This window comes from Trichechus manatus, unplaced genomic scaffold, assembly GCF_000243295.1.
Source record: "Trichechus manatus latirostris isolate Lorelei unplaced genomic scaffold, TriManLat1.0 scaffold00009, whole genome shotgun sequence".
NCBI classification, from domain to species: Eukaryota; Metazoa; Chordata; class Mammalia; order Sirenia; family Trichechidae; genus Trichechus; species Trichechus manatus.
The window spans coordinates 20497779-20518335 of NW_004443945.1; the positions used below are offsets into that span (position 1 = coordinate 20497779).

At 34.9% G+C, this 20557-nt stretch overlaps 1 protein-coding gene across 5 annotated transcripts in view; it reads right to left on the reverse strand.

The window, feature by feature from the left end:
* Window positions 1–2506: 2506 nt before the first annotated feature.
* The window catches only part of MTDH (metadherin), a 62816-nt gene continuing 44765 nt past the window's right edge, over window positions 2507–20557 (reverse strand). For 4 of the 5 annotated variants that reach the window (XM_023726053.1, XM_023726052.1, XM_023726051.1 and 1 more), the window contains 6 exons: window positions 18358–18456; window positions 12477–12601; window positions 8272–8379; window positions 7284–7424; window positions 4886–5042; window positions 2845–4223 (listed from right to left, as the gene is read on the reverse strand). In XM_023726053.1, coding sequence (XP_023581821.1) covers window positions 4153–4223; window positions 4886–5042; window positions 7284–7424; window positions 8272–8379; window positions 12477–12601; window positions 18358–18456 — 701 coding nt within the window. In that variant the 3' untranslated portion in view covers window positions 2845–4152. Of the gene's footprint in view, window positions 4224–4885; window positions 5043–7283; window positions 7425–8271; window positions 8380–12476; window positions 12602–18357; window positions 18457–20557 lie in introns of all 5 variants that reach the window. The other variant, XM_004370751.3, reaches the window with a different exon arrangement.

A 20557-nucleotide genomic window follows, 5' to 3' on the forward strand; every position in this document is an offset into this window, starting at 1 on the left:
TTCTTCAAAGTAACTTTTTCACAAATCTCAGTACCATAACTATGACTAGTTAACTTACAACACACTTCACATACAAGTCTTGATTAAGGGTTAGAAATTCTTGCCCTGGAAAACTATTTAGACAAAGTAGGACAGTAGTAACTTTTAAATTTTAATTTTTTAAAGATTATATGCCAGGTTGTTTTATTAAAACTTGTTATAACCTCTACTTGCCCTGCAGGTTCGATAGGAGGCTACTTAGTCTCTCAGCTTCTCTGTCACTAGAACTTAAAGCAGAGTCATTGAGTCGCAGAAATTCCTTCTGGAGTCCATTACTTAGGAGTTGGAACATTACTAGCTACTACTCTTAGTGGTATCCAAGATACTTCAAATTTTTTGCTCAGCTGGAAAAGGAAAGATGTGACCTTAAAAATGATGCAGTACAGCAGGATATGCAGTGTGAGTCAAGCCTGTGACAGACTGCTGGCTGGCCCCAACATCCAGCTCTCTTCTTCCTCTGTAATGGAATTCTCAAATGTTAATTTGGCCCATGACAATCTAATAATAATAAATAATAGACTATTATTTCCCATCCTCCTTTGTAGCTAGTGGGACCAAGTGACCAAGTTGGATTGTAAACCTATGTGGTATGCAGATCTTATATAAAGTGTCCTTAAAGAAGGGGGCGTGCAGTTTTTCCAGCTGGCTGAAATACTGACATGAAAAGCCACATACTGAGGACGTGGGGCAGCAAGATCAAAAGAACCTAGATTCTTGACCCTAAGTGTTGTACTAGCCCTGGACTGCCTTCCCAGATTTTAACACACAAGAGAAACTTCTATCTTGTTTAAGTCACTATTGTTTGGAGACACAGCCAAACCTAACCCTAATACCTAATCCCAAATCTGAGTCCAACTTCTTCAACCTAAAAGGTTAACTTGTATACAAGTGATATATTCCACCTGGTGGCTGCTGCATTAACTGCTAAGATGACATAAGATGGAAGATGTTTCCTATGGAGGACATGCACATTGTGTGTCACAAACAAGGACATTTTAAGAGGTGCTTAACTGCAAAACGACTGGCCAAGTTCTTTCCCATGAGAGAACTGTAATGAGCAACTTAAACAAAACAAAAATGGTTTTATTTACAATATTCAAAGCATCTTACAAATAACATATTTGCATTCCCTAAGTCTTTTGGAAAGTGATTCCAGTTTGAGCATTTACAGGAAAAGCTGAAGACATCTATTAGACATCTTAAACCTAAATTCTAAGTTTTGAAAGATATTTCATACTATATTAATAGAGGAATTTTTTTAATTAAGAAAAACTAAGCTCTGTAGTTAAATATCGCCCTGTAGTATCTTTAACCCAAATACAAACCTGATTAGCCTATGAAATAATACCATTAGGTTCAGATGAATTATTTTCACCACCCTTCATAAAATGCATGCACAAAGTAAACATGGCAAATTACATTAATGACATTTTATTTCAATACTTTTTTTTTGGACTCTCTCAACTGTTGTTTTGCTCAATCCAAGGTATAGGTTGATAGGATTCCAGTCTGGGGAAACCCTAAGCCACTACTCCCTGCTCCAGAATAGGGTAGGATTTTCAGTATGTGGGGATAGGCCAGGAGTAGGGAGACTTTTGAGTGGTTTCTCTAGAAGTCTTGTTTGCTACTAGAACAAGGTTCCCCTCCAGGCCTGACAAAGCCTGAAGGGGTCAATTATATTCCTTCTAACAGTTCAGGAAACATCTATCCAGCCACCAAGCAGCTCCCTCCTCCAAGTACTAGTGCCCCAGAGGGCATTAAAATCAAGGTAGCTGTGTCAACCTTGATTTTAGTGCCCTCTGAGTTGATGATGAAAACCAGTTCCTCTGTTCAGATTCCAGAAAAAGCTTTAATATTACACAAAGATCTTACGGACCAGGTAACGAGTATTAGACAATCACACCTCATTGTGCAAAAGATCTGCACCCATGAATATGAAAGAGAATGAATACAATAATTTTATCACTCACATAGCTGCCATCTCTTAAAACATAAAATCCACTCTCTAGCTCATAAGCCAGACAGGAAGGACAGAGGGATCTCCATACTGGATCCATCCCAACTTAGCAACGTGTTCTCCACCTCCAAATACTCCTCTCCTCAAAAGCTGGTGTTTCTACCACCTAGTACAGCTGACTGAATGGGGAGATATGAGGATGGAGAAATAAAGTCCAACATTTGACACAGTCAATAGAATTCTAAGATAAAGAAATAGTGAGGTAGAGTTGAGAGAGTTCAATTAAATCTTTTGAGCATAGACCTTTTGGCACATTCCAAAGTTACAGACTCCCCATCAAATTCCCCTCTGCAATACCTTTACAATGTGCTGGCAACTTAGGAATCCTTAGATCTATTTAGGAAACACCTATGTAAAGCTAACAGAACAGAGTCATTTGAAGAAATCCATTCCTGGCACTTTAGCTGTCATTTATCCCCATATTGAAGCAAATAAAAACAATGCTATCCATTTGCTGAATTTATTTAAACAAATCAACTTAGAAGTATCATTGAATTAAACAAAACTTCTGACATGTAAACATACTGCCATGTTCCTGAAACAGATGTTAACACCTGCATAAAAGTTAATAATCGCTTGTTAGGAAAGCTGTCCATTAATAAGGCCAGTCTTCAGCAAAACTAAAGCCATTTTGTTTCTTTAGCTTTCCTAGTCTGACAATACAATACTATCAAACCACAATCAAATAAAGACAACATTGGACGGATATATCAGTACCATTGGTTACAGCTGTTAAAACAGTTTCATTCTTGGTGCCACATAAAAACAAGTAAGCCAATCACATCAAATAAATCATGGCTTTTTTTTCTTTATCACAATTCACTAAGTGATGTTAATTATGGTCCTTGTCAAACACGTTTGGTAAAGGCTATATACAGTGTACATGGCTGAGCATGCACTATTTATAGTTACAAAGATACCTGCCAGTTTATTATGATAGAATTACACAGTGCCTGAAAAAGGTGAAACATCTCACACGTCATTGTAATCAATACAGTTTCAAGCAGGAAATGTTCCTTATTTGATCACGACTGCAATAATTACATGAAAATTCTTATAAAAACACTAATCCCCTTCAGGAAATTGATGCATATTCTACGCACTACAGGTTAAGGCAGTAAAAAAATGTATTCCTGATAACTGGAGGTCTTGACAATGTCAATTAAAGCTGTCTGATACTCGTTTTTCATTCTCCATCAAATCCTCAAAGTTCTGTCTGTATAACTAGTTTGTGAATTTTACTTTTAAAGTCAAAAAAATATTAGTTAACTAAAAAAGCGCTGACAGTGAAAAAAGTAACTGCTAGGGAAAGGAAATACATAAGTTGGCTTTTGCCTAAAAGTTTTCAAATCATAAACAAGAGCATTAACTCTGAGTTTGAATCTTAAAAGTATGAAACAAATACATAGTTTACCTTTAATTTAAAATATACTATACTTTGAACAATTCAAGTAATGTAAAACTATCAAAAATAACTTCATAAGCCATACAAGTATCAACTGCATTTTCAATGTTTTAATTAAGAACTCTTCAAAAATTGTAAACTAAACCGTGACAGTTTAGTTAAACAAATGATGTGACTTTTTATTTGCACTTGTGATTCCTTTAATACAAATTGCTACCAACAAATATGTAAAGATATGGCAGATTATGCATTTGATCAAAGCACTTTGATTTAAGCATAAAACAGATTCAAATGGTATAAGTTCCGTGCATAAGTTTCAAGAAGTACCCACTAATTGGTAGGCAACCCTCTCTCTAATCAGAATCCTTTATTCCTCAGTTGCAGATGAGATAGGGCACAATCTGTTGTAAACAGGGCACTGTTGTAAAACCAGGATAATATTCTTAAATTAAGATCATTCTTGTTAAATTGAAAACTTTCCCAAGTGTCTTCCAGCACTGTAGTATGTTCTGCTTAGTTTCATAAATTAACTTTCCTTTGATTCCATTTTTATGGTGACTGTGTTCACAGTTTTGTTTTAAAAATTGGTTGAAATTTATATAAAACTCTGTACATGTTCACAAATTATTGCATAAACAGCATAATCTTCAAGACAGTGTTTGCAAACACATGTCCACTTCAGGAAAAATATTCACGTTTCCCGTCTGGCTTTTTTCTTCTTTTTTATTTGTTTGGGAGATTCCCGGCTAGTTTCAGACTTGGCTAAAAAACAAACCAACCAACAAATGAACAAAAAAACAGAAAACAGAAAAAAGTTAGGAGGATAGCAGGTACTGTTACCACTGACATTTCCTCAATATTATATAAGCAGTGACAATGAAAATTGCTTTAAAATCCACTGGTAATGCCTCAAATTTTACGTTCAAATTTTCAAGCCCTGGTTACTTGTTTTTAAGTATTTTATACCTGCTTTCCTCCCTTCCTTGCAATCCTAAAACATTATTAGGTTTAACCACATGGAATTGCTGATATTCAATCAGTCCTGATCTAGAAAAACCACGATTTAATATGGCTCAGCCTAACTAATCAAAGTGATAACGGGTAAAATGGACAATAAAGGTAGCTGAAGGCGGGGGCAGGGTGGGTGATGAGCACAGAACAACGTGCAGTTTCAAGAACAAGTGCACAGAAAAAGGGAGACGGAGCAGACAGACAAGCAGGCAGGTATTGAGTCCTCCTCGCTCCTTATCGCAGCTCCACAACAACTGAGTTCACAAGATTCCAAAGACCTTAGTCTTTGCACACGAAGGAAAAGCTGACATATTAATGCATTAGACTTCTAAGTTCAGAACTTTAACACTTATATAAGAAAAAGTAAACAGCACAGAAAACACACAAAAGAATAAAAAATGAGGATTACTCACTCTGTGAAGGAGGCACACTATTTTGCTTAATATTAGACTTGGATTTATCTGTCTCTTGTAGCATCGGTGGCACTTGGGAAGAGCTCTTGTCAGAATCACTTTTTGATAAAATTATAGATGGCTCCGTAGAAACAGCAGGTGGAAGAGTCTTGGTAGGCTATTTTGGAATAAAACTATCTTAACTTTTTTTTTTTTTTGGTAGAAACATTTTAATAAAATCAAACATTTTAGTCATATCAAAAGGTGTATTAACAGCAAGCAAATACTAAGATGGTTTCTAAATAATTTATCATCAGAAGCACTGCAATTCATGCCTGCCCTCTAGTGACATAACTAAACCTTTAGCTACAACATGAATGAAGGTTGAGATAAAAAGAGGCACAGGTATAAAATTATTAAATGTCTAATGAATGTCAAACAGGAGTGAATAATTCTTGCCATTTTTATTAACTTCTGTATTTCTCTTCTTCATTATAAATAGCCTGATTTTATATTTGTTAGTGATTCAACGTTGTTGGTGTTGTCAGGTGTCATCGAGTCAATTTCAACTCATGATGACCCCATGTGATGGAACAGAACTGCCCCATAGTGTTTCTAGGCAGTAATCTTTAAGGGAGCAAATCATCAGGTCTTTCTCCTGCGGAGCTGCTGGGTGGGTTCGAACCACCAGCCTTCTGGTTAGCAGCTGAGTGCTTAACCGTTGCACCACCAGGGATCCTTAGCTCCTTAGTGATTCAATAGTTAAGTCCATTTCCCACCAACTCTCAACTTCTCACATCTTTTTTGTGTGAAAACCAAAGAGAAAAATAGTTAATTTCTGAACTACCAGTAGGTAATACTACCTTTTCTCCTTTGAGAATATTATCTCAAATAGCAGCAGCAATGGCTTCAGTATCCTCCCTAAGGAAAATATGGCCTGTACCAGGGCTTCGAGCTGGTTCAAACCAGTTCAGTCATGACTGACAAAACAAAACAGGTACAGACCTGAAGTTTTACAATTTGGCAGATTTGGCACAGTACCCTGAATGCGAAAAATTACAGGTTGAAGCCCTGAAATGGGAGATTTGGAAGAGGCATAGTGAGCCTTTTCAGGAGTCTGATGCATGAGACTGGATTACTGGCAGGACTGTAGGAGAGTGGCACGCATTCAAACATTCAAAGCGGCTCAGTCGTAGGCCATCTTTCAGTGGGGCACCACCATCTTCAGCAGGGCAGCACTGCTGCAGACTGTGCACAAAATCCAAAAGCAAGAGATGTGGTTGCTATGCAATTCTACATTGCCCTTGTTCTCTAAGAGGGAGATTAAGCTTCTAGCAGGCTTCCATCTGCTAGATGGAGTTTTTCCTGTTCAGGCTATCTTTCCTGTTCACCATAACTTTAAAAATTCAGCTCTGTTCCAGTGATGCTTCCTAGGCCATGAATGAACCAGGCAGAACCAGTTTGAAGCCCTGCCTCATATGAAAGCAGACTGTGGCTACTAGTCTTACTGATTACAACAGCTAGTAAATCTCAAGTCCAAACATTCAGAATTTTATCCAGTCTGGTAGTGAAATGAGAATGCTTAGGGCCTACTTGAGCCTTGTTCCTCTTCCCCAACTTGGAGCAGGAAGGAGATAAACTGAGTTGCCTCAATGAGGCATCACTGTTAATGAGCGATCAGGACCAGGGAAAGACAGCAACTCTAATATCTGGAGTGCCCTCAGGCTGTAACAGCTGTGTAGGAGATCATTCTACCCTTTAGCTTTTTTACCTGTGATCATTACTCTGAACATAGAAACAAGGCTAAGTAATGTTCTCTTGCTCCTTGTTCTTCTAGACTTCCCAGCACCTCCAATAGCGTGTAACACGTATTAGGTTCTCAATAAATTTTTTTGAAAGAGTAAATAAATGAATCATGTGCGACTAAAGGAGAATTTAATATATTTCAATATGGTATAATTTACCCAATTAGAAACGAGATATTGAAGAGCCATGGTCTTTTTCATTGGTCTAGACCTTTTGTAAAATGGTTCCTTCTGACACATCAGTATTGTCCATAGAAGGCACATGATTTGAGAACCTGACAAGAGGTTGAACCATAGTTATATTATGTGCATGTTTTGGGGAAAATGCAGCCAATTATATTTTCTCTAAGCTATCTATCCCTTGTATGCCTGGATATTTAATAGCAGAAAATACAGTCTAGTGGCTCTGATTTTGCCATTGATAGTTATGACTTTGGGCAAGTTATTCAACTTCTCTAGACTCATTTAAATAATGGGTCCTACTTTTTTACTGGCTTGTTGTGAGGATTAGTTAGTGCATTTAAAATGCTCAGTACAGCGCTTCAATAAAATATCAGATACGATACAATTCTCAAATTGTCAAAACTTTGTTCCTTAAAAATAAAAAAAATTACCTGGCTATTTTTGATGAGCACTTCAGTTGATTCACTAGTGCTTATGGTCTTCAAAGAAAAAGCTTTTTCCTGTTTTGGACGAGCTTTAGAGGTATTCGCTGGAAGCTCTTCTCTAATCTCTTTTTCTAATTCTTCTGTGTCCTACAGAGAAAAGTAGTCAATTAGATGATATAAATCATTCTTAACTAATTAAAATCTATTTGGCATTTGTACTAATGTCCAGAAGCTGTTCCAAGAAAATAATTCCATTTCAGAAACTGCCCAACAGCTTAGAAGAGAGGATATAAAAATAATTACTTGAAGATTTATAATACATATGTACATCTGTACATACAGCCATCGCCCCAGCTTTCCAAGGCATTTAAATCAATTAAAATTAAATCAATTAAAAAAATAATAACACCCCCCCTTAAATGGGAACCATTCTAACTTACTAAATCAACACAGAGTAAATTAGTGTATATTCTATTTTTAAAAAAGTACACAGTGAACTAGTGCACACTTAACTAACACTTTAGAATAGTATTTTGCTTAGTAATTTCAACAAGTGATATGTTTATATACAATTGTTGAATTTTCTAGATAAATTAAGCTTACATAGTAGACAGGGCATGAACAGCTAGCTAGTGTCTGTTGATGAGAAGTCAAAAAAACAGGAAAGATACTAAGTAGAATAGCCAGCAAAATCAGAGTCAAGTGAAAAACTCTACTTTTTACGTGCATGATTTTTCTAATTGCACTAAATGTTACCACTCAGTTACTCAAAGGGATTTTTTTTAGTGTGAAATGTTGTGCACCATTATATAATCAAAAATTCATTTGAGTAATATGGAATTTTCTTTAAAATATTCTGTGATTTTTCCAATTATTTTCAACTAAGTTTGATTTCTCACACTGTGACTTTTATCTCTACATATTCTTAATGTTTGCATGTTATCTTTACAAATTTTCAGTGCTTAATGAATGTTTGTTGTTTTGATATTCTTACCTGTGCAAGAGAGTTATCTTCACCTTGCTTCTTCTTTTTCTTCTTTTTCTTTTTAGATTTCCCAGCTTGAGGAGCTCCCTCTCCCTTTTCTTTATCATCATCTGAAATCTATTGTTAAAAGTATAAAACAGTAAAGTGAACCAATTAGTTTTCACTATTCAGAAATTATGATATAATTTCACCCATTAAATTCAGTCTTTGTCCCCCAAATTCTAAATTACTAACAAATAATAAAATTGATCTAATATTATGTACTTAAGGAATAACAGAGTGCATGAAAGCACCATTCTCCTACTGTTCATAATAGACCGTTTTTCCCACATCTTTTATCATTCACTACAAGATCAATTAGAGAGCTGTGCAAACCTTGGTGTTTTAAAAATGCGTTGGACAAATAATTCTGTTTTATTGTAGCTTTTAAATGCAGAGCTACGTGCATTAAATTTATATTTGCCCTGCTATGGGAATGAAATGACAAGCTAGAGTGGGAGAAAATACTTGCAAACCATATGTCCAACAAAGGACTAACATTTAGAATATATAAAGAAAACACAAAACTCAACAGTAAAAAAACAAACAATCCAATTTGAAAATGTGCAAAAGACACAAACCAATATTTCACCAAAGAGGATATACAGTGGCAAAAAAGCAAACAGAAAGATGTTCAACATCATTAGCCACTAGGGAAATGCCAATTAAATGAGCTACCACTATGCACCTATCAGAATAGCTAAAATGAACAACAGTAACAACACCACGCTTGTGAGGATGCAGAGAAACTGGAGCTCTGGATTGCCAGTGCGAATGTAAAATGGTAAAGTCACTCTGGAAAACAGTTTGGTAGTTTCTTAAAGAACTAAATATGTAACAACCACAGAATCCAGCAATTGCACTCCTGGACATTTATCTCAGAGAAATGAAGACTTGTGTTCACACAAAAAACTTAACACAAATGCATATAGCAGCTTTATCTGTAACAGCCCAAATCTGGAAACAACCCAGATGTCCTTCAACTGGTAAATCATTAAACTGGGAACATCCAGATTAGGGAATACTACTTAGCAGTGCAAAAGAAGGAACTAGTGATACACACAACCTGGATGAACAGAGAATTATGCAAGTAAGATAAACCAATCCTAAAAGGTTACACACTGTTTATGAGTCTATTCATATAACATTCTTGAAATTATGAAATTATCGAAATAGAGAACAGATTACTGGTTGCCTGGGGTTATGGAGGGTGTGAAGACGGAAGGGAAGAAGTGTGGCTTTAAAAGGGTAATTTAGGGGATCCTTGCTCTGTATCATGATTGCATCAATGTCAACATCCTGGTTGTGATATTGTACTACAGTTTTTCAAAATGTTACCACTGGGGGGAAACTACTGGATACCGGGAATATTGCTGTATTATTTCTCACAACTGCCTGTCAATCTATAATTACCTAAAAATAAAATGTTTAATTTAAAAAAAATTGAACTTCAGAAGAAATGTCTTTAAAGATAACAAAATATCTTTAAAATAACAATAAAAATACCTGGTGAATTAGGATTGTTAAATTAGCATTCATGATACCTCTTCACACATACCATGTGGTTGAACTCACTATGGAAAATGCTTTTTGCTTATTCTGCACAGATGACAGCCTAGGTTACTAGACTATCTTTAGAGGAAGAGATGATATGAGTAACTGCTATTTACCTGCTCAGCACCATGGTCATTATTAATGATTCTGGAGCTTTTGTGAAAAGTAAATAGCTTACAGAAGAAGAAAAAGAAAAGGCAAGCAAGCTAAGAGATTTTCAGTCCAACCTGGCTGCCAGTTGTGAAGAAACTTCCACAGTTTTCACCACTAGGAGTTTATTTACATTTATTTACACCCTTACCCCATTAGTACCTCTCTTTCTCTGTTCTCCAAAATGCTTCAATAATGCTTAAAACACCATATGAATAGATGCATCCAATGAAGGATACTCAGGTTATAACACACTCATCAGTCTGCTTCTCAGCCCATTATAATCCAACCATAAAAGAAACGTAGCTTCTTACGGCAAAACACTTTATTTTTGATAATGGGAAGAAGTCTGAAATCAACTCCATACCACCTTTTAACTAATTTAAAAGGGTTGGGGTTATGATCTAGCAATGTTGTGGCTGTGTAAGTCTTTTTTTTTTTTTTTTTAAAGAATCTACAAACATAAAAATACTAAAAGCATGGAAAGATTACCAAACACCTGTGTACTCCCCCAGATTTAATAAATGTTGGACATTTTGACAACTTTATTCTAGATTTTTAACCATAAAAGACATTACTGGTAAATTTAAGTTCCTTTAAACCCCAATCCCATTTCCACCCTATTTCCCTAAAGGTAACTTATTTTCATGAGCTTCTTCTGTGTCCATCCAATCAATTTTTCTATCAATCTATGTGAATCCACATAAAAATTTTTATATAACTGGCATCATACTTTCTGTAACTGATCTTTGTCATTTAGCATTTTCAAAATTCTATTCACACTGATATTAATGTAGCTTTAGTTCATTAATTTTTAACTTCTGTATAATATGCCACTGTACAAACATATCACACTTTATTTCTCCACTCCCCAACTGATAGGCATTTAGATAATGTCCCATTTTTGCTTAGAAATGTACAAGATGATTGCTGAATACACTCAGAAAAAGAACTGCTACGATGTGTGATTAAGTCTTTACTTCACTGAGTGAGTCTACTTTTTAATTCTGATGATCAGCCACAGAGAAGTTCTAACTGGAGAAATGAAGACTTTTGGTTGTCCATTCACTAAATATTCAACAAATATTTGAATGATTACTGTTAAGGCACTATACTAGGAAGCTTTTGTAGGTCCAACCAAAAACTCATTTTTTCTCTTGACTTTCATATTGCCTGCCAACTCTCTCTCCCTACTATTTATTTACACCCTTACCCTACTAGTACCTCTCCTTCTCTGGTCTCCAAAAATGAAAGGTATTATATCCTACTAAAGGTCAACCCATCCACTTGTACCTAGGGCCCCCATCCCCTACTGCCTCTTCCAGGACCTTACCTTATTATTAGTTAAACCTTTTCTTTCATTTATGTTTAATGAATTTTTACTTAAAGGTGATTTTTTTTTGGTTACCTTTTACTTTATTCTACACCTTTTGTCTACAGATAAGCTAAAGCAGGGGTTAACAAACTACAAACCCAGACCAACCTAGTCTTTGTAAAGTTTTACTAGAACACAGCCATACCCATTCTTTCTGTATTGTCTATAGCTGCTTCTATATTACAATATCACAGTTGAGTAGCTGAGCCCTATATGGCCCTTTAAGAGAAAGTTTGCCATCCCCTACACTAAAACTTCTCCTATCATTAAAATACAAACAACTTCTCACAAAACAAAACCCTCCCTGCTACCTACCACATGTTGCTATTATCCATATCTCTCCTCCATTTATATGCAAACTTTCTTAAAAAAAAAAAACCACAAAAAAATTATTACCTGTTATTACTTAACTTACTGCAATGTGGCTTCTATTCTAAAATTTCTAACAAAGTTGCTCTTGGTAAATTACCAGAGAGGAAATCCAATGATATTTTTCAGTCCTAATGTTACTACTAACCTCTGTTGCTTCTGATACTGTTCATCATTGCCTCCCTTCTTGACACTCTCAATTACCTCAGCCTCTGTGACCCAGAACTCTCTTCACTCAGTCCCATCCATGAGGTTTCTTACTCCTTCCAAGTTGAGAGTTCCTCAGATTTCTATGCTCATTCCACTGCTCTTTTCAACTCTAAAGATGTTTCCTAGGTATTTCACCCAGCTTCATAGTTTTAGCAAACAGATGCTAATAATTTACAAACACAGATCTCTTCCCTAAACTCTAATCGGGTGTATATTCAACTTCTCTTAGGTGTATCTACAAAACACCCCACATTTAACATACCCAAACTGAACTAACAAGCTTTCCCCCAATTAACTAGCTTTGTCTCCTGTATTCTCTCTGGATGTAAATCCTCTGCATCTAAAAAGGTAAATCATCAACCATATGCTCCAAAGATTGGGGACAGAAAACATACAGGATTACCATGCTCTTGAGCGACCAAGGAATGCAATAATTGTTAATACACAGGTAAATCCTTTCTGATGGGAATTATGAAGTATAAAGACTAAAAACACACCCACTACTCTGTTTACTCACTTTTTGATCATCAGGAATTGGTTCCTGGGATTTTAGAAGCGAAGCTCTTTCTTCATCTACCCAGTTGCCCCACTCTTCTGCTGGTGCATTCCAATCAGAGCTGGGATCAGCAGACGACAGACCATCTATAATTAAAAAGTGTGAATTAGGTATCTACCATAAGACAAAATGCAAAAAATAAAATTCTTTAAGTTGAACTAAATTGTAATCTTAAAACTATTCTTTTTCTTTTTCCAAGTACATTTTAAGGCCTAGGGAAAAAAATCAATAATATGTTGGTAAAAACCTTCATCCAACTTCTGCTAGGCATATTGCATGGCTAATTAAACTGAATTTCTAAGAAACTCCAAAAAACTTATGATTAACCTTTTAATTCCACTTGCCCTGCTTCCTTTGTTATCAATCTCCTGAACGTGCTCTCTTTTCATTGTAAAACTCTAACTTGGTCTAGGACCTGCTGTCTTTTTTTTTTTGTCCTGATTATTCTAACATTTTTGTGATTTGATTTATTTTCTGGGCTCCGGAATCAGTCAATCTTGAACAGCAGTGCCAAAATTTTAACTCCACTTGTCATATATCTACCCTTCCTTATGCGCTTTTCAAGATTAGGTTCTTCAAATTCACCAAGTCATGACAGAATATTTAACCTCTTCTTTTTCTCCTCTTTTAATGCTTAACCTGTATCTCCTTACATTTTTTGGTTTCTATAATGCTCCATTAACCTGACCATTTCAAAAGTATTTGAGTTACTGTCATGGCTTTATTCATCCTATTTTCAAGAATGAATTATTATTCCAAACTTTCAAATCAAATCTCTTTCTTTTACTCCAGGAGGGACTGAATTCTACCTCATTTAGGAAGCTATCATTGGCATATTCTAAAAGGGAAAACAATCCTGTGGGCTTTATCTTGGCTAAATAAATAGCTCTCAAAATTAATTCTTCCCTCTTCTGCCCTCACACCGTACACTCTCATATACATATTCCCGTAATATATACTTATAGTCAGGTTTCATTTACAATGGTTTAAGATGAAGTTAGGATTTATTTCCAAATGATTAACAAGTTGTCCTAAAACTGCTTAACTGAAAAATCCAACTGTTTCCCACTAATGTCAAATGCCTCTTTTAGCAAACACTAAATTCTCTCATGTACATGTTAGTCTATGTTTCTGGAATTTCTATTTTATTCCACTGATCTATTCTTGGGATAGTGTCATACGTAATAAAACTTTGTAACAGTTTTAGGATCTAGAAGGACAAGTCTACCTGCATTAATTACTCTTATTTTCGTCACTGTTCTTATTTTTCCAGGTGAACTCTGTACTACTTTTTCCTTAAAGGAGAGGTATTATGATACACCCTCATGAAGGCTTTAAAACCCAGGTTTTGGAAGAACCTGGAAAAATGTTCGTAGGAAAAAAAAAACAAACACATGCAAAACTGTCTGCACGGTATAATCCCAAATTTATACATGACAAAGAAATAAAAGAAAATAACATGTTAGTAATAGCTATATCTCAATAGTGGTATTGTAAGAATTTTATCTATTCATCTCTTCCTAAGCACTTACTATGTGCTAGGACCATTAAAGGCAGTTATTAATCTATATGTTATCTTGTAGGTAGGTGCCAGTATACGAAAATGATCCCTCCCCACATGGAGCGCAGACTCTATTCAGGGATGGAGAAAGGTAAGGACAACAGACAAAAGTAATAAAGAATGATAGATTCTGTCATGGGCTGCAGAAACAGAAGAGGGGCTAATTTAGTAGAGGACTGGAGAGGTTGAAAGATAAGGATTTACAGTCTAGTGAGGGAAAAACACTGAACAAATGCTTACAAATATGCAATGTGTTACAAAAGGGGAAATCTCTGTATTTCTAAATTTGTTACCATATACAAGTATTTGGAGTCAGTATTATACAGTGAGGTTAAGAGCATGAAGTTAGGGTCAAACAAATCTCCATTTGAATACTGCTCCACTACTTAACAACTATGTGACTTTGGCCAAGTTTCTTAATCATTTTAATGGCTGATATATGTATCAACCTCATAGGATAACCCAGAGGATTATATGAGATACAGGTAAAGCAGTTCATAACAATGCAGCAAATGCTCAATAAACATCAGTCACTGTTTTTTATGTATCACTGATAACATTAACAACAGAAAAACAGCTTCTCAGCCATCAGGCACATATAATTAGAATTTATTCCTCACAATACTGACAAATCTCTCAGTAAGATACAATTAGTATATCTTAATGTAGAAATCATTTCTACGATGTATAAAGGGGTCTAGTAGATGCCTAGAACCAATCTCTCATCTTATATGAGGCACTAACACTAATAACATTAGGAGACCCAAATGTCAAAGCTGTCACTGGTTTAGCTTAAACCTCCCAAATAAGAAACCCAGATTTGGGATATTATTTGTCCATAAGTCATGTCTCTAAGGCCACTTGCCAGAAAAGAAGTAACTACCAAGTTTGGGGAAAAACTGTGGCCTATGGTTTAACTTCTATAAGAACATTAATAGAAGGACAAATCTATTAACTTCATAAAGCCTTAGAGTGATCATTCCATGTTATTAAGTTCAGGTTTTTAATTTTTTTAGTTAACTGGGATTAAAAAAAAAACTATTTTAAAACAAAAGGTCAATCACCTAAACCTAATAATTGCCACCAGACTTGACAACACATAACTCTTAAGATTCATGGGCTTAATTTGCTAATAAGCTTCTTAGACATAGTTCCCTTTGAAATAATTCAAATTATAGTTCTCCCTGTTTTTAAACAGAGTAATTTCTCATTTCTCAAAATTCTCCCATTAGTCTGCCAATGTGTCTTTTCAAAGGGCCTTAGGAGTTTTCCTCTCAATATGGTAAGGAATTTGCCTCTACTTAGTTTGCTTGTGGAATAATGTTTTAGGTTTAAGCATCTCATTGCTAGCTAGTCTTTATCTCAAGAGTAAGAAAATGATTATCAGCTATTTCTTGTCAAAACTTAATTCAGCATTAACTTTAATAAGACGAAAACAATTATTCTAGAAAGTGTTTAATAGACAGTATTAATTAACACAACCGAGAAGATTATTAAGTTTGCCATTAAAACCAAACCAAAACCGAACCCATGGCCGTCAAGTTGATTCCAACTCATAGCGACCCTACAGGACACAGCAGAACTGACCCACAGGGTTTCCAAGGCTGTAATCTTTACGGGAACAGACTGCCAGGTCTTTTCCCCCGTGGACCAGCTGGCGGGTTCGAACCACCCACCTTTTGGTTAGCAGCTGAGCTTTTTAACCACTGCACTACCAGGGCTCCCAATTTTGCCACTAGGGGAGTAATAACAGCAACAACAGCAATAGCATCAGTAGGACTTACTGAATATTTACTACGCACCAGGTACTGTTCTAAGCACTTTATATGTATTAACTCATTTAACTCTCTCAACAATTCTGTGGGGAGGAATTATTATTTTTCCCATTTTATAGATGATGAAACTAAGGTATAGAGAGAGCATGTAAGTTGCCCAAAGGCAAGTGAACTGGGCTTCAAACACAAGAGGTCTATTCTCAAAGCTCATGATCTTAACCACTTCACTATGCTACATTATTCATATACTATTCAGTTACTCCTGTGTGCCGATGACGATTAAGTTTTATTCAAAATTTTATTTTTTATAGGGGTTGTAATGATGTTTTTCCTTTACAGTAAAGATAATGGATAGATTAACATCTGCCTTTAAAAAATGTTTAAGCCAAAATGTTATCTTCTGTACTTTAGTATCTCTTCTTTTTTATTCATATTCAAGTGCTTGGGCAAATTCAATGAATGCCTTTTTGTCAAATGATGATGTTTATGCCTCAAACCAGAGAGTCGATATATTAATCACACTGTAAAGGTAAAGCTAATATACTAAACTTTATGGATTAGTAATATCAAATATGCATTCTTGCATACTAAATCATATATTCTTCAAATTCAGAAGGAATAATTATATTCACTGACCACCAAAATAGCCACATTGAAGATAAGACCGCAAAAATAAAATTTAGAGGAAATGAAAATGAAATTAAAGAGAAGGTTTGGACTAAAAAGACTGCCAATAGCGCATAACAAAGATGGTGCTCTTCATACGTGTTACTTGGATTAAGTACAGAATCTTAGGGATACATGTGTATATTTTCAATCTTTAATTTTAGCAGCCAATCATGTTTTTCACGTTCAAAGAATTCTAACATAAAGTTAAGACAAAAGTGGAGCTATTCTGTACAAATGGAGAAGCCGGGAGCCCTGTTTGCTATTTTCCTTGGCCACAACCCACAGCAGTCTAACATACCTCAGTGCTATTTTCCTACCATCACTTCTATTATTCTTACAGTCACTCTTCAATTCTAATCAGCGCATTGATCACTCTTCCTAAAAATATGGATAGAATATTTTTTCCAAAAACAGTGCTATCTTCCTTATAATACCTTGGATTTATATGATACTTCGTAATTTACAAAAAGCTTCATAGTCATTCATAATCTCTTTACAATCTCACAACCATCTATGGAAGTAAATGAGACAGATTACTAGCTCCATTATAGAGCTGAATTAATGTAGATTGTAAGATAAGTGACAAAGTCCAACCCATATGACGTATTATGTTTTAGAGCCAGGACTAGAACTCAGCCAGTACTTCTGCAACTCCCTCACTTCCTAATCTTTAGCTAGCAATTCAAGATTTTTCACAATATGGCCCTAGTCTACCTTTTCAACCTCACTTCCCTTAACCTATAAGAATTCTGCTTCACCCAGACTATGTATTTGAGTCGCAAGCTTACTTCAAGATTTACGATCATCACCAAGGCTATATATACCATGTAGTGGTTAAGAGCATGAGCATGAGCCCTGAAGCCAAACTACCAGGGTTTGAATATTACCTCTACCACCTAACTAGCTGTATGGCCTGGAACAAGTTACATAACTTTTCTTTGCCTCAGTTTCTTCTGCAAAGTGTGGAGAAAAAAAAACCAAACACCTATCTCTTAGAATGCTACAAGCATTAAATAAATAATATGTAAAACAACTTAAACAGTGGCTGGTGTTTAATTATAGTTATTACTACTACTGAACATATAAAGCACTGTAGCAGGCAGTAAGTATATAAAAGAGTAAGGGATAGCTCCTGTCTTTGGAAGGTTTCAAATTTATTTGGAGAAACAAAACATATTCTTTAAAAACAAAAAAAAAAAAAAAAAAGACCAAAATGGAAAATCCCACCAGGTAGCATATAAGTGACGAGTAAATAGTAGTAAAGGATGTGCTACAAAAATTCAGAGAAAAGAGTAAATTCTGAGGTTTGGGATTATGGGGAATAAAACTCAGACTTAAAAAAAAAAGAGAGATAGTAAGAGCTTTCTGAATGTAAAAACCATATTCTTTTCCCTTTACTCTTTTTTATAACTCTTGCTTTTAACCTTCCTATGGTTCTGCGGGAAATTAGGCTAACAAAGTAGCTAGCAGTACAAAAACGTGAACGCTTTAAATTTAAAAAATTCAAAGCCATATTCTATTCACTGTTACAGTATAACTAGGAGAATAGTACATTCATTTAAAATAAAACAAAACAAATTAAAAACTAGAAATACTACAGAACTATAGGAAAACTTAATGTCTAAATATTGCCTCAATCATTATGAAAAATGAGTTCAGTTTCAATTCTATAGGTATTCAATAATCAATTTACAAGTAGTATGTTTGGTTATTAAATTATATTACTATGACCTAAAAGGTGAGAGATTAGGGTTAAAATTAAAACATAAAGCATGAATTCAGGGTGCCAGAAAGAGAATTCTTAAAAAAATAACTGATAATTTTTAAAAGGACATACTTAACCCAGACCATTCATCATCGACATAGGGTTGATTACGGCTAACATCCCACTGATAATCAGAAGTGGTAGACTGAGAAACTGGCTCAGCAGTAGACCCTTAAATGAAAAACGAATGCAATAAAATTAAAAATGGAATTTTCTAATGATGTTTCATAACAATAGTTCTAAACTTTGTACATGGAGACTTATTTTTTATTTCTCCTAAAAGGAAAAATTCAGACATTAGAATAAGAGACCAAAAGGAAAAGCAGAATTGAGTGTAATTTTAGATTAAGTATGATAATCATTTAATCAGAAATATATTTTTCTCTAGAAACCATCTATTAGATTTCTGTCTTTTGTAATATATACTTCAAACTAGTTATCTACAAATTTCAAGAAGTCAGAAAATTTTATTTTTGTATGATAATCATTTAATCAGAAATACATTCTTCTCTAGAACCAATCTATTAGATTTCTGTCTTTTGTAATATATACTTCAAACTAGTTATCTACAAATTTCAAGAAGTCAGAAAATTTTATTTTTCTTAATGGAAAACAACGAAACAGAAGAAATATATTATCAATCATTTAAGTCCTGGATGTTTCAGGATATACCTATATCCTTAGAACTCTGAAGAAAAGAACTAGAAAATATCTATTTTATTTATAATATTTTATTAATAGAGCTAGCTAGAACCTTTTGGTTGAGAAAAGTTAAAGCAATAGATAGGTGATTATCTAAGAGATGAGAGGCAGAGGAGAAGCCAAAGCACAAGAGAGTTGCTGGAGGTTTAGAGATCACATTAAGTTCAGGAGTATTTAAAGAGAACAGAATATCATCGAAGTTTTTTTTTGGCGGGGGGCAGGCAGGGTAGGGGAGTAAGTGAGTGAGAGTGGGGATTATATCGCCCTTTGGGAATCTGATGAAAGCTGTGGAAGACTACTGTCCACACTTACACAAAATTTTGTAGTTTGGGGACATATAAATTCATGGTTGCTAAAACAAAAACCTTGATCTACAGCCATAAATTCATTTCAAAATACAAATGTAAATGTAAAGCAGTGGTTCTCCATCAGGGATATATATATCCCAGATCTGCTCAATCAGAGTTTCCACGTGTATTTTCCACGTGTATCAGAGTATTTAGGTGACTCTGACGTTCACTTTGGATTCAGAGCCACTGATACAAAGAAATGATTAAGAAGCAAAAAAGACTTACATACAATCACTTCCTCCTGTCAGAGTCCTTACTAACTTATATATCTCCACTTGGTAATAATCTTACTCACCAAGTGATAATGCCTGATGTATACTCAAAATAATTATGTATTTTTATATAATTTTAACAAACAGAACAACTCTATAAAATCCAAACATAACTAGTACATTAGCTGCTTAGAAGAACTGCTGTTAGTAGTCTGTACGACTTTCTCTGAATATATAAAGGGAATACTATGTGTGTTATATGAAGTCACCAAATGAAGGAGGCAATTCACTTGTACCTCTGGGACCAAAACATAGTCTATGAGACCAAGTCTGGCAGACTACGTACGACCTGTGGGCAACTCTGGCTACCCCATTTTGTATGACCCATGAATATAACATCTAATATAATTAATAAAAGATAAATTCAATTAAGTAATTCTGAATTTGTAGTTACTACATTTTTAAATGGTTGGGGAAAAAATCAAATAAATACCATGAATAAAATTTTATCAGAACCAACCATACTTGTTCGTTTATGTATTGTCTCTAGCTGCTTTCCTGCTTTATTTACAATGGCAGCTGAGTGGTTAAACAGAGACAGTATGGCCCACAAAGCCCAAAATATTTACCATCTGGTCCTTTACAGAAAGTTTGTTGACCCTTGTTTGAGGCTAGTGCTCCCAGACACTGTGAAACTACAGAATTTTAGTACACTGGGTCCATGAATTCCAGTGTACACCAACCATTGCAAACTAAACAAATTTTGTCTCCCACATTTATATAAGATTTGTTAAATACATAGCTTCTATTGTAATTAAAAAAGATAAATTTATTCCAGCAATTCTGAATTTATAGTAGTTTATTAGTAATAATGTATCTTCTAAATCAACAGATACTTAAAGTAGAGTTACTACGTGGGAGTCTACATAACCTGAAAAGGGTTAGCTATAAACTCACAATGAATAAGGGTGAATGGAAATAAAAAGTCAAACTGCAACTATAAGCATG